At 45.0% G+C, this 23,043-nt stretch overlaps 1 protein-coding gene across 5 annotated transcripts in view; it reads left to right on the plus strand.

Moving 5' to 3' along the window:
- YPEL2 (yippee like 2) overlaps window positions 1–23,043 on the plus strand; it is a 61,643-nt gene that overhangs the window by 18,852 nt on the left and 19,748 nt on the right. For 2 of the 5 annotated variants that reach the window (XM_006138658.3, XM_075904694.1), the window contains 2 exons: window positions 2,039–2,088; window positions 4,563–4,863. In XM_006138658.3, coding sequence (XP_006138720.2) covers window positions 4,747–4,863 — 117 coding nt within the window. In that variant the 5' untranslated portion in view covers window positions 2,039–2,088; window positions 4,563–4,746. Of the gene's footprint in view, window positions 1–2,038; window positions 2,089–4,562; window positions 4,864–10,106; window positions 12,971–23,043 lie in introns of those variants that run through there. The other 3 variants (XM_006138657.4, XM_025179220.2, XM_006138656.4) reach the window with 2 other exon arrangements.

Below are 23,043 nucleotides of genomic sequence, written 5' to 3' on the forward strand. Positions count from 1 at the left end.
TAATGTGAAAGGTCTAATCTGATGAATTCATCAGTTCATGTATCGGAGACAAGTTTTTATTTCAGAAGGTAGAGAAAACTACTAGGGGAGAAGTTGTTCTAGATTTGATTTTAACAAATAGGGAGGAACTGGATGAGAATTTGGAAGTGGAAAGCAGCCTAGTTGAAAGTGATCATGAAGTAAAAATTCATGATTCTAAGGAATGGTGAAAGGGCGAACAGCAAAATAAAGACCATGAATTTCAAGAAAACAGACTTGAGCAAACTCAGGGAATTGGTAGGTAAGGTCCCATGGGACCTTGACTAAGAGGAAAAACAATTGAAGACAGTTGGCATTTTTTCTAAAGAATGTTATTAAGAGTGCAAGAGCAAGCTATTCCACTAAGTAGAAGAGGGGAAATATGGCAAGAGACCACCCTCACTTCACCAGGAGTTCTTAAAAATGATCTAAAAATCAAAAAGGAGTCCTATTAAAAAGTGGAAGCTAGATCAAATGACAAAGGATGAATATAGAGAAATAACACACATGGAGCAAAACTAGAAAGGCAAAGGCACAAAATGAGCTCAAACTAGCTAGGGACAAAAAGGATGAGAAAACATTCTCCAAATATAAGCAAGAGGAAGACCAAGGACAGGGTAGGCCCCGTAGGCCCATTGCTCAGTGAAGAGAGAAAAACAATAATAGAAAATGTGGAAATCGCAGAGGTGTTCAGTGACTTCTTTGTTTCAGTTTTGAACAAGGTGAGTGGTCATTGGATGCTGAGCATAATGAATGCTAAAGAAAATTAAGTAGGTTTAGAAGTTAAAATAAGAAAAGAACAAGTTTAAAAATTACTCAGACAAGTTAGTGGTCTTCAAGTCACCAGGGCCTGATGAAATGCATCCTAGAATACTCGAGCTGAAAGAGGAGATATGAGCCATTTACCATAATCTTTGAAAAGTCACAGAAGACGGGAGAGATTCCAGAAGACTGGAAAATGGCAAATATAGTTCCCATCTATCAAAAGGGAAATAAGTACAACCCAGGAAACTACAGACCAGTCAGTTTAACTTCTCTGCCAGGAAAGATAATGGAGCAAATATTTTAAGGAATCCATTTGCAAACATCTGGAAAATAATAAGGTGATAAACGGTCAGCATGGATTTGTCAAGGACAAATCATGTCAAACCAACCTAATGGCTTTCTTTCACAGGGTAAGAAGCCTTGTGGATAGGTGGGTAACAGTGATGGTTATACCCAAGGCTCCAAGCGGTTCGGCACGCTGCGCATGAGCAGACAGTGCTGCGCGGCTGTGCCAGCTTGTAATCTACTTGCCCATGTCGAGTACATTACACTAATTGTCGATCCCTGGTTATACCTAGTCTTTAGTAAGCATTTGATACAGTTTTGCATGACCTTCTTATAAATAAACTGGGAAAATACAACATATAGGGGTTCGGAGTTGGCCCCTACATGAGGGACCGGGAGCAGGAGTGGCGGGCCAGCTCCCGTTCTGGGATGTTGAAAGAGACACACGAGAGGAAGACATTTTTCTGCTCTACTCTGTGCTGATTAGGCTTCAGCTGGAGTACTGTGTCCAGCTCTGGGCACATTTCAGGAAAGATGTAGACAAATTGGAGAAGGTCTATAAAACATGACCTGTGAGGAAAGATTGAAAGAATTGGTTTTGTTTAGTTTGGGGGAAAAAAGAAGACAGAGAAGGGGCGTAACAGCGTTCAAGTACCTAAAAAGGGGTTACAAGGAGAGAGAAGAAAAATTGTTCTCCTTAACCTCTGAGAATAGGACAAGAAGCAATGGGCTTAAATTGCACCAAGGGAGAGTTAGGTTGGACATTAGGAAAAACTTCCTAACTGTCAGGGTGGTTAAGCACTGGAATAAATTACCTAAGGGTGTTGTGGAATCTCCACACTGGAGATTTTTAAGAGCTGGTTAGACGTCTATCAGGGATAGTCTGGTTTGTCCTACAATGCATGCAAGGGACTAGACTTGATGTCTTTTTGAGGTTCCCTCCAGTTCTAGTAATCTATGATTTTTGCAGAGTATTACGAAGAACATGATGAAAGATAAATCCCATCAGCAGTTTGCAGGGTGAGTAAGAATCCTATCCCATGCATTCACTCACTCTTGGGGCATCCGTGTGAGGGGAGGGGGGGGACCTGACTTCTGGAGGAGAAGAGAGAAAATGTTTCGGGGAGCACAAGAGGAGGTGACGCTATCCAAATTTCTGGTTAGTTTTCTGATTTCATGTCAAGAAATAGCTGCCTCTGGTCATTCTTCAGTCCTATTAAATCGTTCTTAGGCCCTGCCATGTGTTGCCTTTAGCATACATCGGTGAGCGTCTAAGAACGTCCCTTGCATAGTTATTAGATGCATGTGGTATTTACTTACTGTAAGAGTCGCGGGTAAAATGCTTAGCTTTTAGGTATTGGCAATGGCAGGGAAATACGGAGAATACATTTTTTCAGAAGAGTGATTTTAGGTACGCAAAGCCAGTTTTCAGCTGTTACTTAGGAGCCTTTGTGATTTGAAAATAGATGTCTAAATCAGGCAGGCACGTTTACAGATTTTACCCATTGTCCTGAAGGTGAGTTCAGGCAGGGCTCTCCAGCAATCAGTGATTGGCTTTGTGGGTTGTAAACATTTAACTGGCTTCTCAGTTCCTCTCTAAAGGAATTGCCACATTGATTTGACCTGCTTTAACTTCTCATCAACAGTAATCAGAGCTATAAGGAGCATGAGAGACCACCCAAGCTAGGGCCTGTGTCTGTTTTATGTCATTCCTACAGAAGCTTCTACCTCTGTTTTCTAAATAGCTGCATGATTTCAATCCATGCTGTAGGACAATTCACACTTTCTGCTAGTGTGAGGGAAAGATGCAGCTGCCTAGAATAGTCCAGATCCAGCAACTCTCTGTGCCTCCCATCCCTACCATGTTTTTGGTTATTAATATAGTACAGCACATCTGAGCAGTAGCAGAACTGGCTTAATATACCACAGTACTGAACCATTGTAAGAGTGCAGCCAAATAAATCCAGCTTGAGTCACCAAGCTGACCTGGAAGATAATCCATGATGCTTTGGGGGAGTTACTACTGCCTGTGTAGAGACCATCTCTAGTTTGCTTTGTTTGGTTCACTCAGGAATTTCCATTCTAAGTCAGCTTATTGTGAGAAATAAATAAATAAAGCTTGCTGTGTTTGTCTGACCCACAAGTGCAAATTCAAGAGCAGAACAACAGAATCACATGTTTTATAGAGAGGAAAAATCCTCTTGGGAGGAGCATCCAGAGTCTACGATTAATTTCTAGAACACCCACGCCATTTGGGGAGGGGGCAATTGACTGCTCCCTTTCTACAGTACGTTTTTTCCACTATCTACCGAGGCAAAAGAACCATTTTCATGTGCTGTGTAACATATAGATAGATGTAGGAGTTGCTCTGAGCTGGTTACATTAAATACATTGAAGAGTAGAAAGTGTTTTCACAGTGACTGGTCACATGCCTAACAATTTCCTTTTCGCCAAGGTGTAACCACTATCTGATGTTCCCCAAGCAAGGCACTAGCATAGTATCTTGCACTTGTAGAGTGTCTTCCGTCTGTGGAACTTACACTATGTACAAGGGGTACATTTTGTTAATTCTCCATTTACAGATGAGGAAAATAGAGTAAGTATAGAAAGATGGATAGAGCCACTTGCCTGGGATTTTGGAAATGCAGGTTTAACTCTGTCCCACTAGCCTGCTGTGTGACTTTAGGCAAGTCACTTAGTTTCTTGGTGTCTCAATGCATAATGTGTAGAATGGCATTTCCATGCCTCGGGGCGGAGGAGGGTGTTATGAGGATAAGTGCACTGGACTGCAGGGTGCTCAGATAAATACCTTAGAAATAAATGCTGAGAGAAGTGCGTTGACCAAGATCTGAGAGCAGGTCAATGGCAGAGCCAGGAATAGAACTGAGTCCCTCTTACCCTGGAAGAGTTGGAAGAAGTCCACAGTATGTCTGCGATACCACCATAGTTCGAACTATGGTGGTTAATGTAGTCAATCGAAGTTGCAAATGAAGCCCAGGATTTAAATATCCCGGGCTTCATTTGCATCTTGCCGGGCGCCGGCATTTTTAAATCCCCAGTAGTTTGGACTCCGTGCCCGCGGCTACACGCGGCACGGAGTAGGTAGTTCAAATTAGGCTTTCTATTCCAAACTACCGGTACACCTCGTAATTCGAACTACCTACTCCGTGCCACGTGTAGCCGCGGGCACGGAGTCCGAACTACCGGGGATTTAAAAATGGCGGCGCCCGGCAAGATGCAAATGAAGCCCGGGATATTTAAATCCCGGGCTTCATTTGCAACTTCGATTGACTACATTAACCACCCTAGTTCGAACTAGGGTGGTAGTGAAGACATACCCCCAGAGACCCTGTGCTATAACAATAAACCATTGTCTGAGCTCTTCTGTTGTTGGAAGCCTCCTTCTTAGGCACAGTCTGTGTGTCAGGTTTGTTTTTCTTGTGTGAATTCGATACTATTAGCTATATTATTTATTCTTTCGTTTCTAAACCTAGGTCCATGTGAATCCACCATTTGCCTCTACCAGAATCTCTCCCTCCAGTGTGTGGAGCCTGCCCCACACCCATCATCTGTCAAACCACGGCCTTTACCTGTGTCTTCCGCTGTTTCCCGTGCGACCCTTCTTGCGGGAGCGCCTCCTGGGCTACCCCAGAGTTCACACAGCATTCAGTGGCTCCAATGGTGAAGATGACGAGGTCCAAGACTTTCCAGGCATATCTGCCTTCATGCCACAGAACCTATAGCTGCATTCACTGCAGGGCTCATCTTGCCAATCATGATGAACTCATTTCCAAGGTACGTGCAAGAACCTCACCCTGCACAGTTTCAGGGTGAGCCCCCCAGGGAGAAGACGTCTCTAATGTAATCTGAGAAATGTCCTGGGATTGCTGCCCAATTAAGCTCCTTTCTCATTGCTTGTGGAGATGTCTGGATTATTGGCGTTGCAATTTGGGCTTTGAAAACGGATCTCACTGTGATGGCTCTTGCAACTCGGTCTGTCTTTCTGGTTTCATGTGATCAATAAACTAGCTTTAGGGCACAGGTTCTCAAACTCTGGCCTGTGGAACACTTGCTGATGATCTGTGGAGAGCTCATGTTTCATCTCACGACAGTGGCTCTTTTCCCTTTTGTTTCTTGCAGCAAAACTGGAGTAACAGATGGCTAGAAATACACCAAAACTCATCCTGATACTGCTTTTCCATGTAAGCACTTGCTAAAGTGCCCACAGGGATGTTGTGAATTGATGGGGAGGTCTCCACAAAACACTCTACTAAAATGTGGCCCTCACCATGGAAAGGTTTGGGTGGCCTCTGCTTTAAAGGAATTCCACTCTGGCTTGTTTTGAAATGTCAAGTAGCCCCTCAAAGACTTGAAGAATTTGTGCTCAAGTCACGGTAGCGTTGTAGGCATGTTAGGAAGACGCCATGCAAGCATGGCTGTTAGAAGTGGAAATGGAAAAGCCATGGGATGTGACAGGGTGTCCCTAAATCATTACTACTTATACTTTGGTCTGTGAGTCATCCTGATGAAGGGTCCTGAGAGCTGAATTCGGGGAGGGGGAGAGAATCAAGCAATAGGAAAGCCACGTGATGTGTGGTGGAAATGGGCCCACAGAGATCCCTTTCTAAAGTGTAAAAACTGCTGCTAGCCCTTTGCAGAATGGCTGTCAACCCGTTGTGCATTGCTGGTGCTAGGTGTCCAGTTTCCAAGTCTTGGCTGCCTTGGCAGCCAAGCATTCCATAGAGTTTATTCAGCTCATAAAGTTTGGGTTCAGAAAAAAGCAGACACAACATGAGATTTATTAGCTGAGATGGGAGGAAATTGCAGCATGGGTTCTCAGCAGGACCGTAAATCAGTTCAGCCACTCGGATCAAGGCAGTCTTGAGAAACGGGCAGACCTGGATCTCCTGGTGTGTAGATGCTTTGCATCCTAGGTTTAGAATGCCAGAAAGTCCACAGTATCCACTTGTTACCCATGTGCTTAGAAAGGCTTAGGATGCATTAATTTGTACTGAGTGGGTCAGTCCCTAGTGTGTCAAAATGCTTGACCGTCGTGGAACTCTGTCTAGGTTCTGGTTGATGCTCGGATAGGCACTGTTGTAAAAAATGCCTCCTTACTTCTGAAATGGGCTAGATGAGAATTCCCCCTCCCTCATTCTGCTGGATGTTTAGTGGTCCACCCATCATGCTCCATGCCCTTGTGACATGATCTCCCAGCTGGATGACTGCCTAGGAAGGAATATTGCAGAAAGGGATCTGGGTGTCCTAATAGAGCACAAGCTAAATATGAGTCAACAGTGTGACACTATTGCAAAAAAAAAAAAAAAAAAAAGGCATGCATCATAGTTGGATATATTAGCAGGAGTGTTGTAAGAAAGAAATGAAAAATAATTCTGTTCTCCTCTGCACTAATTAGGTCTCAACTGCATAATTAGGTCTCAACTGCAGTATTGAGTCCAGTTCTGGGCACGTTTCAGGCAAGATGTGGACAAATTGGAAAATGTCCAAAGAGCAACAAATGGTCTAGAAAACATGACCTGTAAGGGAAGATTGAAAGAATTGTGTTTGCTTAGTTCAGAAAAGAGAAGGCTACTAAGAGGGGACTTAATAGGAGCTTTCAAGTAGCTAAAAGGTTCTTTCATGGAAGAGGAGGAAACATTCTTCTCCTTAACCTCTGATGATAGAACAAGAAGCAATGGGCTTAAATGGCAGGTTGGATATTAGGAAAAACTTCCTGTCAGGGTGGTTAAGCTCTGAAATAAATTACCTAGGGAGGTTGTGGAATCTCCATCATTGGAATCTCACCTATAGTCTATATCAGGCCTGGGCAAAGTATGGCCCATGGGCTGGATCCAGGTGTTGGGCAGCAGTGTTCCCTCTAAGGCAGGACTACTCCACTTTGGAAGCCCTGCGGGCCACAATGACACTCACAGCACATGCCGAGGGCCGCAACTTAAGTGTGCTTGCATATACATACAAATATATATGCAAATATCATTATTCACACTTACGGGCATGGGTACAAAGATTAAGGCACAACTATACAACACAAAGGCCCCAGTTAAGTCAGTTCTGCTGATATTAATAAAGTGCAACATTTACCTGATTTCCACCCATATGACAGCACTTGTAATGAGCAATGACAGTCTAGGAATTTAACTACTAAAATGCATCTCAGCAGACCATTATATTGATTACCTTTTTGTTTGGACTCCCATGCGCAGGCCATATGTTGAGCCCCGTGTAAACCCAAACCACACCATGGGCTGCAAACAAACGGGCCACTTGCAGCCCATGGGCTACGTGTTGAATAGCTCTGCTCTGAGGTGTGTGGCAGCACAGCTTCACAGGTGATTAGTCAGCCCCAACCACTCAAGAGGCTCATGGCTCCATACAGTGAGTTAACTGACTGGGCAGGACTGATTAATTACCTGTGAAGCTGTGCTGCCGCACAGTTTGGAGGGAACACTGGAAGGCAGGAAGGCTGATTCAGGAACAGCTGCTGGCTGGTAAGTCTCCTGGCCAGAGCCTGTCTCTGGCACTCCAGTCCCTCCCTTTCCCCAACCCTCTACCCTCCACTCTTCCCCCCCCCCCACCCACTCCACATACCCAAATCCTCTGCCCCCCTCCTGTATCCATATCCCCTCCCAGATCCAGCCCCCCAACCCTCTGTCCCAGATCACAGTCCCCTCCTGCCCTAGCACATGACCCGTTCCCTGCACGGCCTTCTGTACTCCAATTCCCTTTCCTGGGTCACAGTCCAACCCCTTGTACCCCAGTCCAGTGCACCAGGTCACAACTGCCTCCTTCACCCAAACTCCCTCCCTTATCCCAAGCTCTTTTCTGCACCCAACTTCTATCCCAAACCCCACACCTCCTCCATTAATATCATGGAAGAGTGTGGCCCTCGACCACTTTCCAAATTCTTAGTCGTGTCCCCTCCCCCCCCAGCAAAAATTATTGCCCACCCTTGGTCTAGATGGTGCTTGGTCCTGCCATGAATGCAGGGGACTGGATTTGATGACCTCTTGAGGTTCCTTCCAGTCCCAGGATTCTGTTGTTTTTTAAAAACTGCTATAAAAAATCAAATTGTTGCCACCAACTCTTGATGTGGCTTTTGGCCTTCAGAGCTGGTGGACTTGTGAATGGAAGATCTTGAGCCATCAGGTATGTCACAAAACATAGATTTCAGGGTGGGGCGTGCAAACTTCTTTGTTGTGGCAGACATGAGTGTTTGCGCTAGGAATCAGGGTTGGGCCCTTTCTATTGACACAACCAGTTCTCAACCTTGGAAAGTTCGGTGCTAGATATACCCAGTGATTTTTCACCCAGGAAGGAGGTGCTGTTTCTTCTCTCATTGCTCTGTCTTTCCCCGTTCTAGTACTCTCCATTGTGCAGTGCAGCTGAACCACTTCCACCAGAGCTGATGCTGGTGCTACTGTATGGCACTGAGATCAGTGCCTCAAGCCATGAAGGTGTAGACCGGCTACCCATGAATGCTGACGGTTGAAGTACAGACACATTGAGAGATCATAGCCTATATACGCCTGCCCATATTTACTCGTGCAAATATATTCATTTAAAATTTCTCTTTCCCCAGTGTTTGCAACGTGGTCTGTGGTGTAAGTTATATTTAAGGTAATTTTCTTAATCAGAGGCTGTAATGAAATAGTTGATGGAGCCTTAAAGGGTCAGATGGGTTAGAGCAAAAAGGGTTTTATGTACAAAAATGAACATTTACAAAACTTAATATAAATTTATATTGCAATAGCACCCTGGCACTCTAGTCATGGACCAGGACCCCATTATGCTAGGTGCTGTAAAAACACAGAACCCAAAGATGTCCTCATCCCCAAAGAACTGTATGATTGGCGTAGAAACTTTCCAGTGAAATCTTAGGAGTTCATGGTATTAAAATGTGAATGTTTCTCTGTTATTGTGGGGTTGTAGGTATATTTTCTAAGGGGAAGATGTGACTAATATAAACTTGGGAAGTGTTACAAGCTTCAGAAGACTCTTACACAATAGTCCAGACCAGAAGGAACATTTAGTTGAGTGGGTTTCCCAGCAAATCTTGAGTGGAGGGCAGTGCATATGCTTGTCTCTGGACTCATCCTTTTGAAGCAAAGAGGGGAAACCCAGTATCTATATATATTACCTATTCCCAGGATCAAAGACCCAAGGCACAAACTTACTCATGAGGCTGCTTGTCCTGAGCTAACAGCTGTCATGGACCTGTGACCACAGGAAAAAATCCCTGGGTGGGGCTGAAGGACTGCTCACCCGACACAGTCCTTGTAGGCATTGGAGTGATGTCTGGTAAGCTTATTGGCAAGTCTGTTTAAGGGTCTTTCATAATATTATTTTCTGTCTAATGCTTTTACCTTAGGAATAAATGTGCTTGCTTAGAAAAAGCTGTAACTTAGCTGTAGGTAAGTAATCGTGCTGCTTATAGTCTGAGGAAGGGAAACACAGCAGGCCTGCTGAGGCAATCTGAATTACTGGAGATACCACAGTAGAAGCAGAGAACTCTGCAGCATGGAAAAAATTCAAGAGGGGAGAGACCTGTGTCTCCAGCCAATACTTCTCTTGTGTGGGGAGCTGAAAGTCTGAGAGTTGCTGCCCTTACTTGAATCACCGAGTGGGAATACGTGTGCAGTGGCCCTGCCTAGCGACATAAATCACTTTTTCGGTTTCAGTGCAAACATATTCCTTTGCTGTCCTACCATCGTTGCATGGGAGAAACTCATTGCGAAACTGATCTGCTTGTCCTCCTCATGCAAACCCAACAGTGTCAGAAAGAAACAGCATAAAATGAAAAATAAATACGATTCATACACCCTTTCCATTCTAAATAGTCTGCGGTTTTAGAGTCACGGAAGAGATGGATGATTTTGAACCCAGTGGTATCACTTGGACCTAAATGTACCATCACTGAAAGCCTTCCTTAGAAAATGTGATGTGATGTAATGGCCGGGTGCCATTTTTTGTGCTTAGTGAAATTAATTTTTATGTTTCTCTTTTCCCAAATTGCATAGGGATCTCATGAGAGCAGTGCTGCTTTGAATGCAACAAGACTTCTTAGCTGCTTTGGGATATATACAATTTCAGCCTTGGCTGATGCTTTTTGACTGAAGCTCAAGATGGGATTGACTCTCAGTATTGTTTTTGTTTCAATCCATATTTACCCCTTTAACTCACCCATGTTCACTTAATCTGGTTTTACATAATCTGGTTTGCCAAACTGGGGATTGCAAGCTCTTTGACATGTGGGTTTTGACATGACTGAATATAAAAAGGGAAACCTTGTAAATTTCAGGTGGGCTGATGGCTTCTTAATCAAAATTGGTATTTAAATAAAAAGAATACAGATGCACTAGTAAACTCCAAAGCTGTTCTATAAAATAACTTACAAAACGTTGCCTGACTACTTGGCCTTTTCTTCCCTAGCAGAGGGAGAAAGTGGTTTAATAAAATGTCTGATTTATAATAAGATCCTGAAAGTGGGTTTGAATGTCTGGCCAAGAAAGTTTTTAGTGACTAAGGAAATAAAAGGTAATCAGATGGGTTGGGTGGAGGGAGTAATTAGTTTCCTTTGCCTGTTCTTTGGATGTCTCAGGTGACGTAAATGGGAGGTTCTGCGTGTCTAATTTTCTCATTTCCTCATAGCAAAGCTTCATTTAAAAATGTGCCAAATCTAGTACATGCCTTAATTTCATTGCTCTTCCCAATGCCAAGAGTGTCATTAAGGTAATGGGCTGGGTCCAATGTAGCTCTGCAACAGATTCTGTCTGACTAAGGGGAAGGAAATTATCTCTGTTCCTGATTTCCCCACCTGTGAAGGGAGATCATATTTCCTTTGTCTGTCTGCATAGATTCTAAGCTTCTTCGGGGTAGGGATTTGTACAGTGGGCCCCCAATTTCAGCTGGGGCCTCTGAGTGCTCCTCTAACTCAATAATTACGCCATAAAGCTGTAGTTTAGAAAGTCTAGTTGAATAACTAGCAGTGCCAGAGAGTGAGAGAAATGTGTGTGGTATTATACAGGTTCCTTCATTTTTCTTTTCCTCCCCAGATGCACAATTATAAAGTTTTCAGATCTTTTTATGGAAATTATCTTTAATTGACAACCAGATGTTCGGGAAATCTTTCATCCTCTTGATTATCGGGAAACTCAGTGGGAGAGGGTGGTTTCTGCATCATACTCGAGTGAGCTATGGATTAGGAGCTGTAAACCAGGTAACTTCTGCTTTTCCCGCTTGCAGCAATGGGATTGTTTTCTATTTTGTTTCCAGCACCATCAGTTATCAGTGGAATCCCAGTGTAGCTTGGGAGCCTTTTTTTCCTATTGCAATTAATTTGTACCTGTTTTCCGGTGTAATGCAAATCAAAACCAAGAGCCGAAAAATCTCAGGCAAACATAGCAATTCTTGGGTGTAAGACGCTACCATTTTTGTGGTGGAAACATAGTTCAACAGAAGTATGCTTGATTCCGGGAGTATTGAGGGAATGTCTTATGGGGGTTCCTACAGCTTCATTATCATGGAGTACGGCTAAATACTATCCAATGAGAGAGCCTTTGAAATTGGCTTCCTCCTTGATATTTACACTGGACTCCTCGTGGAAGATCCCTTTTTTTGTATAGGCAGCTGCCCCTAGAGCAGTGAACTACCCAGAGTAAAGGACGCAAGAAAAAGCAGAGAAGTGCAGGATGTACTGTCTGGTTTTCATGTGTGAGAGATTGGGCTGCAGAAGAGGGAGCCTTAGTAACAGAATGTACTTGGGACTCTGTACCTTCCTTGTCTGTGCTCATGACTGACTGCTGCCATCACCCAGAAAAAAGTCTGCGTAGCCCACTGATGGCTGGAGCCCTGAGAGTACGGCTTGAATGGCTCCTTTAATGACCCTTCCCCCATGCTGTGGAGATCAGAATGTGTTCCCTCTGAAAGATCACAGACATTTGAAATCCCGTGCCTGTTTCCAGACAAGTCTTGCATGAATTCAAACTTCTAAGAGATGACAAATACGCATGACGGTCAGCCCGTCCCTATCTTCGTAGGAACGGACAGATACACATGTCTGAAGTACCAGTAGCATTCGGTGTACCAGTGGTTGGAATGTTCTGCTTCAGGGATGGATCGATGCTGGTCACGAGGGGGCCCCATGTTGCCACTCATGTCCTGTCCTGGGTCCTGCCAGGGCATCTTCACCTCAGGAGAGAGTGCAGGAAGTGGTTTTCCCATCCTGTATTGTATATTCCCTCTCCCTCCTGTCCCATATCAGGGTGAAATAGTCAGAATGTTTGGGAGGACAGTGCAATTTTTATTTCGGTTTCGACCATTTAAATGTCAATTATTTTCTAGTGTCAACTGAAATTTTAGCACATTCATTTCGAATCAGAAAACAAACTTTTGGGGGGTTTTAAAAAAATGTCAAAACGAGATGTTTCCACAGTTTCAGAACTTTTTTTTTTTTTTTTTTTTTTTTTTAATTTCAAACACCTGCAAACAGTTTGGGGCATGACCGCTCTACGTTTTTCCGATTGAAGGAATGTTTCTTTAGAAAATTCCTGACTTGATCCCGATTGCCATCTCCTTGCTAGAGCTCTCTTCTGCTCAGCCCTCCAGGATATTTTCTCCCTAATACTCCAGGAAGATCAAGATGTGGAGTGGGGACACCTGGCCAGGCAACACGATTTCTCTTCCAGATCCGTTATGCCAGGGGTGGCCAACCCATTCCAGGCAAAGAACCAAGATATTCGTGGATCCAGCGCAAAGAGCCGGGACAAAGTTGTCGAGCAAAACAAAAAAAGGACTACCCCGATTACAGGCTTTTTTGGCCACATCGGGCTTCCACTGGCTGACGCCATCTTTAATGTCCGCGCCGGACGACTCCCCTACCCTGGTGAGCACGGAGCCGGGGGGAGAGGGCCGTTTTCAAGGGCACGGGGGTGGCTTTACGAGCCATGGGGGAGGGGGAATTCACGAGCCGCACCCTGGGCAAGGAAGAGCCGCAGGGTGGCCACAGCTGCATTATGCAATATCTTTAATGATGGAAGTGGAGTTCTCAGGGGACCGGAAATGTGAATTTACTTCATTCTCTTGTTTTGGAGCGGGGCTCTGAGGCTAGCCTCAGAGCATAACACATCATGTCATGGATCTGTGACAAAATTCAGAAATACAAAGAAAGGCAGAAACAGTTAATGCTGAGTGCAGTGTACCAATGCCGTTTAGTGCTGTAATAAAGTTGGTGTGGACTCTCAAAAGGGAAGTGAGTGGATAAGAGAGGGAAGTGGGTGTGTAAGTGGGAAGTTATGAAGATGCTGTGCTGTTCAATGTATATTGTAGCCTGCAAGGTGGAGTCAGCACCCTCTTGTGCGCTGGAAAAGGTTCATAACATTGTATGCAAGTGCCAGAGTGCATGAGTTCTGGTCCCAAGTGCAGTGATTGGCATGAGAATCTCTGCTACTGATTGATCTTTGGTAGGTTTTTGTGCTCGGCATCTCTGGAGATCTAGCCTTCCTTTTGCAGATATTCAGTGGAATTTGTTGGAGAGTGCTACCCTGCAGTAGCATGAGTGCTGTGTGTTTCAGGCATTATATTAAGCAAGTCTGTATTTACTGGGTAAGCGGGCATGGAACACCCCAAGCACTTTGTCTGCCTGAAAACTAGCAGAAGCCGCCAAACGTGTGAGAGAAAATGTAGTGGGGGATCGACAGCTCTGATGAGTCAAGTCCTCCATTTATCCCCATGAGGAGTGCCTCACAAGCTGCGCTTCCTCTCCCTCAAAATCCCTGATGTGGAGTACAGCATCTCGAGAAAAGCCCAGCCTCCGCAATCGAGTCAGTCCTTGGCATTTGGAAGATTACCATGGGAACAACGAATGACTGCTACAGCTTTTGTAATACAGTAACACTAGTCAAATGGGATCCGGTTTGAGAGCCTGGGCTGTCCAGATGGTCGTCAACATTCTTCTGGTCAATTCCTGATTCTGACTAGTTGAGAGCCGGTGTCCTAGAGCCTTCCGGTCCACCCACACAGCTTACTTAGAGAAGAGCAGTACATAGGAATGGCTTTACTGGATCAGACAGTAGGTGTGTCTACTCCAGTATCCTGTCTCTAACCATGGCTGGCACCAGATGATTAAGAGGGAGGAGTAAGAAATGCCAGTGTTTATGTCCTGGATAAAGTAACCACATTTGCACCTTTGTTATAATGGGGCCTGATCCAAAGGCCATTGAAGTGAGTCTTTCTATTGATTTCAGTGGTCTTTGGTTCAAGCCCATAACGTCTTGTCATCTTGCTTTAAAACAACTGTTAATCCTATAGTGGTTAAGGAATTAAGGCTTAATCTGAATCATTTGGGGCCCTTTCTGCACTTCTATCTGGCTGTCCTTGGTCTTCTCCCTTCATGATGTAGCCTCTGAGTCAAAACAATTTTGATTTGGGCAGCAGAGGGCATCAAGAAAGTGCCTATAAGTAACTGTTGTCATGATATGAAGAAACTGGAAAAATATTCCCCCCTTTTTTACCAGGAAAATTCAGATTTCTCAATTGTCATTTTGTTCTTTCTTTAAATTAAAATAAAATAATAAGAAAACTACTTCTTTGATTCCAGTTGTTAAGGTACCTCATGCAACGTTAGTATCTGAACCTCCTGTATTCGTGTAGGGAGGTCAATGCAAATTCCAGGTGCCTAGTGTCTGGAAGATCAGGCCATCTACCATAGGTGCCTAAGGATTTAAATACCTTGCTTTAAAGTCATAGTTTTTAAGGCCAGGAGTCATTGGATCATCTGACTATGGGTAGGGCCAGAGAATTTAATCAAATATGTCTTCCAGAAAAACATTCAGTCTTGAGTGGAAGATTTGTAGAGATGGAGAATTCAACATTTTCCTTGATAGTTTGTTGCAGTAGCTTCACTGTTTACAGATGTATGCTTTTATCTCTGATACTTTGAATTCATCTGGCTTTAATTCCAGTCACTGGTATGAGTTATGCCTCTTCTTTAAAGAGCCCTTTAATACCTTGTTAGGGGAGGGGAATATAGTCCTCAACCAACTGTAATCAAGTCACCTCTTCAGCTTATCAAAAAAGATCGTTTCAGCTTTCTACGTTTCTCACGGTGAGGAATTATTTTCCATACTACAAACCATATTTGTACTTCTTCTCTGTTCCTTCTCCAGTTACGGACATTTTGGAAAGGATGTTGAATGCTAGAACTGCACACAATTCCAGAATCTGTTTCACCACCAGTAAAATTACCTCCCTCTTCCTCCTCACTGTTTCCCTCTTAATAAATCCAAAGATTGTTTGCCACAGCATCACTCTGGGAACTCATGTTCTCTTATTTTTCTACTGTGACCCCATTAGGTACCCAGAGTTGACAACTTTGGTAACAGTTTTTAGTTGCTCTCCAGGTAATGTTGTCTCCTCAATTTCATTCAGTTCCTAGCCATTATTTTCATTAACTTTCTAGAGCTTTGCACTTATTTGGTAGTCTTACAAGAGCCCAGACTATATAGACAATAAAGGAAACCGTTTTCTATAAAGTAGTCCTTTTTGGAGACTACATTTGCAGTGACGTTAACTAAAAGCATGGTATATTTAAATATGTAGTGTGTGTTAATATTTTTTGACATTGGTGGATTTGACTCCAATGCCTAGCAGAGCAGAGGTCTTTGTCATAGTTGGCATTCATTTCAACCTCTTTTATTCACCATGTTGACCAAGAGCCCAAAGACTGAATGGGCCACAAAGGAGGATGCTATCTGCTAACTCCTCCCCTACTCACTCTAGGACGGGGTGAAGTTATGTTGGTGTGTGCTGCCTATGCTATAGTTGTTCTGCACCTAAGCCGAGGACATCGGTCTCCGGGGCTGGCAGTCTGGCATCTCTTGCCCACAAAAAGAATTCTTTATTTTAAAGGGGGAGGGGAGGCCACTCCTGGAAGAGTCAGAATGTGAACCATGTAATAGGTAGCTATGCAGCATAACACTTAAATTAGCTGTTCAGGTCCCATGGGTGTACTGGGCTGTAATTGCTTCATTGGGGGCAGATCCTGCACGCTGCTGAGCTCCTTCGGCTTTCAGGGACCTTACTGGATGTTGAAGGGGCTCAGGCCTATTATTTGCTCAGCTCTTGGGTGTTTCAGAGGAAGAGCCCAGTATCAATGGTACAGAATGTCCCTGTGTAATTCTGTCTACATAGCAATTAAATGCTTAGTGATTGAAAACATTTTGTGCTAGTCCTTGGGGGGGGGAGGGGGGAGTAATAAACATCACCGTAGTTTAAAATTCTCTGACCGGGGATGAGGGGGAGAGATGGGAGAGGAGCATGGACTGTCGGCCCCCCTTTCTTTACAGAAATAATGCTTCCACTATTGGCAGCTTCCTCCACCTTAGTAGAAATGATCTGGGCATGAATAAAATATCATTCCCATATACTATCTAGGGAGCTGCCAGGGCTGCAGGGTGGTGAATCATCTCGGGTGTGGGAGGGGCGGGGGCGGTCTGCCGCTAACTCCTGTAGACTGGAGTCCTTCAGTCTTGAGCGTCTCTGCTTCTAATACTGCGTTAAAGACATGTAACGAAGGGAAGATGATCCTGATCCACCACTACTTTGCTTTGGAGAACCAGGAAATGCTATAAGGAGAATTACTTCTGCTTAGGACTGCTTGTTACTTCTGGCCTGCAGTTTGCAGATCAGCTCAGCCGCCTGGCTCCTGTTGCTTTGCATGTTGATCAGGTGTGAGAATGAGTCCATCCGCTGCTGCAGCTCTGAACTAGAAGGTGGAGTTGAAAGAGGCAGAGTTGAAACACATTCACAGAGGGGGAAAACCCATTCTGCGTCCCCACTCTGAAAATGAACGGTGGCTTTGCCACTAAGGCCCAGCTGCAAGGCTTGAATACGCAGGGAGGCTGAGGCGGAGAGCCCATCTTTCCCTGAAATCTGGAATTTCAGATCTTCCATGAGCTTACCAGTTGTAACTAGCTGGCATGAAAGAAGCCAGGAAAAGTAAATTTGGATAAACCAGTTAGGTGGGATCTGAAGTCAAGATTCCTGTGTTCCAGTCCCAGTTCTGGAGTGCTGTCTGAGACAGTCTACACCAGAAAGTTATTCCAGAGTAAGGTAAGGTGTAAATATTAAAAAAAAAACAAAAAAACCCCACCCCAATGTTCTATAATAAATCCCTGTGTGAACACTCTCCTTTCGGAAGAGCAATTGGATCTAAATTCACACTCTACTTTATTCTGGAATAATTTTCATATGTAGACAAGCTCTGCGAGTCAAGACTCGTACATTTGAATCCTAGTTCTACTGCTGGCATTCTGTGGGACCTTGGGGAAGCCAGATGATGTCAGGGTCTCAGTTTGCCTGTCTATGTGATGGGGATATTGCTTCCCTCCTTTATAGGGCTGCTGAGTTTCGTTTAATGTTTGCAAAATGCTCTTTGATCTGCATGCAAGGGCAGCAGTGATGTGCAAATGAGGTCCAGTACCCTACCCTGGCTTTTAAAAAGGGAGGAACACACACAGCTAGGCAGCATGACAGAGAGTAGGGGGAAATAAATTCTGTTTGCCTTCTCTGCATGGGGATGAGGTTTGTAGTGCCTTAGTTTACTTTCATGTCTTATGTCAGACTGTCAGTCCCCTGCTTTACTCCATTCATGGAACAGCTAGTTTTTTTGCAGCAAAGACTGTCTCTGCATTTTGTAGATATCGCCACACTCTGCTGTTGTGAACTTCCCGGTTGCCATAACAGAATGCAATGTTCCACTAATACAATATGAGCAGTTACAATCAAAGCAATAATTAAATAACTGTGTGTTAGCAGTTTCCAACGATCATTCCAGTGCGGTTCTGTGGTTATCTTTAAAATCTAGCAGGTAGCAGTAAATAAAATGGGGGGGTGGAGTGGTTGGGGAAGGGCCCTGCCCTCACTGCCAATCCTTTTTAAGGGACTTGGCTACAGAACAGAACCTACAGAAAACAGCAGCTTTCAAAATAGGGGGAGGGGGAAAATTAGCTGCTGCAGCAGTTGTAAACTTGCCAGAATAAAAGGCATTTTTCATTATTCTTTGTGTCCAGCTAGAAACAACTGGGCTTTCTGTTTGTATTTTTCCAGGCCCTTCAGAATACATCCTAGTAAAGTGATAGGGTGTCTTTTCAGAGTGCCCTTCTCATCTCCCCAGGCTTCTGCCTTTGCATTTTAATATTGACATGGATGGCTCGCTTGCCAGAGGTGCAGAGCAGCTGCAGCGCTCGCCCACTGCACGGGGAGAACTGGGGATGTTCAGCCTCTCTGGGACCTCAGGTCACGGAGTGGGAGGTTTAAATGGCAGAATTCGGCAGTCTGGCTTAAGGCAGGAGGCTGAGTGATCTTGGGCATTGGAGTAGGCGCTGGGAGATGCAGATCCTGTTCCCAGCTGACACCTTGGGGGAGGTCTCTTCACCTCTGTGTCTCTTTCTCCTCCCATCCTTTGTTTGTCTTGTTGGTCCAGACTGTTAAGATCCCTGTGTTTTATACAAGCCTAATAATAATGCCTCTCAGGTAGGCTTGCCAGGCATGCGGTTTTTGACCAGAACACCTGGTTGAAAAGGGACCCTGGCGGCTCAGGTTAGCACAGCTGACCAAGCCATTGAAAGTCCGGTTGGTCCTAGGCCGGCTGGGGTACAAGAAAAGATTTGGAGTGTGGGCTCTGGGTGATGCTCACCTTAGGCACCTCCAGGGAAGCCGCAACATGACCCTCTGGCTTGTAGGCACAGAGGTGGCCAGGCGGGCTCTGGGCGCTGTCCCACAGGCCGGCTCCACCTCCTGCAGTTCCCACTGGCCACGGTTCTGAGCCAATGGGAACTGCAGAGCTGGTGTCCAGGCATCCCCTGAGCTACACCCATGCAGCTCCCATTGGCCGCAGTTCCGGGGCAATGGGAGCTGTGGATGTGGCATGGAGGGGCAAGATAGGCAGACCCCCCCTATCTGCCGCTATGAGCCACAGGGCCATGTCACCACTTCCCGGGATGCACCTGATGTGTGCTGCCCAGAGCCCCTCCTGCATCATAAACCCAACATTTCTGGTCCTACCCAGGAACCTGCACCCTCCCCGTTTCCCCCCTCCCCCGCTCTCACCCAGTCCTACACCGCAGCCTTTGGCCCCCTCCCATACTCTGGAGCCCCTCCTGCATCCCAAACCCCTACCCCACCCTGGAGCTCTCTCCCGCACCCTGACCCCTCATTTCTAGCTCTACTCCAGAGTGTCACACCTCCTGCCCAGATCCTGTGCTCCCTCCCAATCCTCAGCTTTGCTGCCCAGAGCCTGCACCCCCACACTCCCTCCTACGCACACACCCTCCCCCCATCCTAGTCCAGTAAAAATGCATGAGTGAGGGTGGGGTAGAAAAAGCAATGGAGGGGGTGAAGGGAGCGGGGGACAGGGTCTTGGAGAAGGGGTGGAGCTAAGGTATTTGGTTTTGGTTTTCTGCAACTAGAAAGTTGGCAGCCCTCCTCAAGCATTCATAATGAGGCAGAGCGTTAACCTAGACCTTCTAGTGTAAGTGAAGCTAGATAGTAATAAACCCCCTTTCCAATCAGCACTTCCTGTGTGACTAGCTCAAGGTGCTCTGTAGACGTGAAAGGTTTCTCCCATAACAGTTTTCTCCTTTCCGTTGATGGATAAATTGAAGCCCCGGACCATCAACTCATGTGGCCAACTCAGCGGAGATATGGGATGGTTAATCATTTTGAAGCAGCCTTCCCAGCAGCACCTTGCAACCCGACCTGAACCAGACCAGATACACAGCTACAGATGGCTGGGATGGGTCCAGTCTGGAAACTACCTGAACTTCTATGGCTCAGAAAGTGGTTGGATAGGTTGACAGTGTTGCTAGGTGAGTTGAAAGTATCACCCCTACGATCAGGATCATTCCATTGCTCAGGTGAGGTTGTCTCTGACCACCACTGCCTGTCCCTGGAGTTGGTGCAGTGTGACTCCTGGCCATGGGGCAGAGGCGGTGTGCCCACAAGATGCAACACCTTTCACTCTGCGTATGCAAGCAGGGCAGCCACGTGCTGCTGCGGTAACCAGAGACCGAGCACAGGCATGTGACATAAGGAGGGAAGAAGCCCCCACCAGGCCAAGAGCAATGCAGGGACACTGGCAGGGTCATGGGAAAGGGTTGGGTTTGGGTCACGTTGGGAAATGACTTGATGGTCTCGGGCTTGGGTTGAGTCTGGGGTGGCTTGAATCTAGTTGGGTTTATGTTGGGGTCTAAAACTAGGCCTGAAGAGGCCTCAGCTTTCCAGTATGCAAAGGTACGCGGTGCCCACCTAACACACAGCTGCTGGTCTTGCATCGCTTGGCTAATAGAACATCGGCCTGTTAAGAGAAGTAAGGATTTTAAGCCACATGCCGCCCTGCTTTCACATGACCATTCGTAGCCTTTGTGCTGCTCTCTCTTGTTCATTGCTCTACTGATTTGTGCTTCTGCACAAACGCTGCCCGGAAGATTATTGGAACTGGTTAGAAAACCCCGGATTTCCTTTGACTCTCCTAAAAGGATCATTAGCATGGAGGCTGCAAGAAGCTTTATCTAGGCTAGCCAGCTGTGCTGCCGTAGCCATAGAGCGAGCTGTTCTCCCCCAGCAGGGGCGGAGGAAGAAGGTGCATTTGTGGGCATAATATAACATATTCAACAGGAATAGAATTGAATCCCTGGTAGGGCTGAGGTGGGAGGGCAAAATTCCCCTTGCATTTACAAAACCTGAGTGTATATAGCAGCTTCTCGATCAGCTTCATGTAGTATGGAGACTTGAATTGACTACTTCTTTCCCCTTTTTTTCCCTTCTCTTCCCCACCCCTTCTATTTCGAAACTGGACCTTTAATAACTATTCATCTGAAGAAGTGGGTTGTGCCCATGAAAGCTCACGAGACCATCTACATGTTTTGCTAGTTTTTAAGGTACTGCAAAACTATTTGTTGTTTTTCCAGTTACAGACTAACTCCGCTACCCCTCTGAAGCTTGTGTATAGCAAGCACAGCTAACATCTTCAAAGACAGCTCTCTCCCCTGTGTGAGCCGGGTGTGAACTGGTACCTCCTAGCTCTCTGGTGTCTGGCCTCTGCAAGCATGACTGCATCCTGAATACTCATTGAAGCTGCTTAATTTCCTTGAGTATATGCTTTGCTTTGGCAAAAAAAAAAAAAAAAAAAAATCTAGTTTTAACAGTAGTGCCAGCTCCAAGCATTCAAATCTCCTGAGTCAGGCTGAGAAAAATCAGGAAAGTTTTTTACAAAATACATCTGGGATGTTTTTTAATCCACTTGATGTTCCTGAGCCTATAAAATTTGTGTTTTCAATTGTTTCTCTGCACGTGTATGGTCAAGAAACTTACTTTTATATTAAAAATGAACACACACCCCTGAGTTTTACACATCCCATGGTTCCAGGAGTTGGCACTTTAATAACACGAGCTAGCCACCTTTCAGGATAAAATCAGGAGAGTAAGCAATCCTGCTTGAGTTGCCTTTAAGTCTGCTGGAGGGAGTTGTAGACACAAGTCAACTTGTTTCCTTTTGTGTTTTGAAACAATGCAGTGAGCCTTCAGCTCTGCAGAGGAGTGCTAAATGGCTATTCAGAATCTGTATGCAGGAAAACCTGCCTGATCTCTGGTGTTTCCCCAGTTATTTCCATTCCCTAATCGCTGAAGGGCTCTCTCCTTCCCCCTCTAGAAATTGCTCCGGCACTAGTTAAACAAAAAAAAAAACTTTGAGAGAAGTCATATCCCTCCTACCATTAATAAGCAATCAGACTGACACAGGAACTGATTTGGAAATGGTGAAATTGCTCGTAGACACTGACCCACTTAAATCAATTGTACAGCCTGGCTGCCTGAAAGCAAAGCAGCCCTAATACGGCATGGGTGTTGCCGCCTCATTATGCTGGCGCGTCTTTCAGACTGCCATCCCAGTGAACAGCACAAAGCCGCATTTCACGGCTACTCTCTGTTCTGATTAGTACCTGTATAAGCTCGTTTGTTTCTTGGCAACACTGGTATACCTCTGATATGGAAGTTTCACTATGTATAGTGTCCTAAGGCTATTGTTTAGTTACAGCAAAATTTCCCTAGAGGCTCCTATCTACTTCCCATTGTTTCCAGCTCCCATTATTTAATCATGAGTCTTGTGATATTTGGTGGGCTTTTTCTGAAAGTCCCAGCTCCTGGAATTGGGGGAATATCCAAAAAAAAAAATCTTGATTTCCTTAAGCATGTTTCTAGCCTTCATAATTGCTGATTAAAGCTGGAAAACATTAACCCTGAAAGCTCTCAATACCAGAAGACAAGTTTAAATATAACCCACAATTCAAAATTTAAACAAAATACAGGACTATGTAGCACTTTAAAGACTAACAAGATGGTTTCTTAGATGATGAGCTTTCGTGGGCCAGACCCACTTCCTCAGATCAAATAGTGGAAGAAAATAGTCACAACCATATATACCAAAGGATACAATTTAAAAAAATGAACACATAGAAAAGGACAAATCACATTTCAGAACAGGGGGGGATGGGGGGGGGAAAGGAAGGTAAATGCCTATGAGTTAATGATATTAGAGGTGGGCAAGGGGAGATGTCTTTGAGTTAATGGTATTAGAGGTGATAATTGGGGAAGCTATCTTTGTAATGGGTAAGGTAGTTGGGGTCTTTGTTCAGCCCCCTGTGGAGAGTGTCGAATTTTAGCATGAATGCCAGTTCAGAGGATTCCCTTTCAAGTGCAGATTTGAATGTCTTCTGAAGTAGGATGCATGTGATTAGGTCATTCTCGTTTAATGCACTCCAGTCATCTGAAGAAGTGGGCTGTTTCCACGAAAGCTCATGATACAATCTACATATTTTGTTAGTCTTTACAGTGCTACCAGACTATTCATTGTTTAAGTTTTTCCTGTTACAGACTAACTTGGCTACCCCTCTGATGATTTTT

This window comes from Pelodiscus sinensis, chromosome 21 (genome assembly GCF_049634645.1).
Source record: "Pelodiscus sinensis isolate JC-2024 chromosome 21, ASM4963464v1, whole genome shotgun sequence".
NCBI classification, from domain to species: Eukaryota; Metazoa; Chordata; order Testudines; family Trionychidae; genus Pelodiscus; species Pelodiscus sinensis.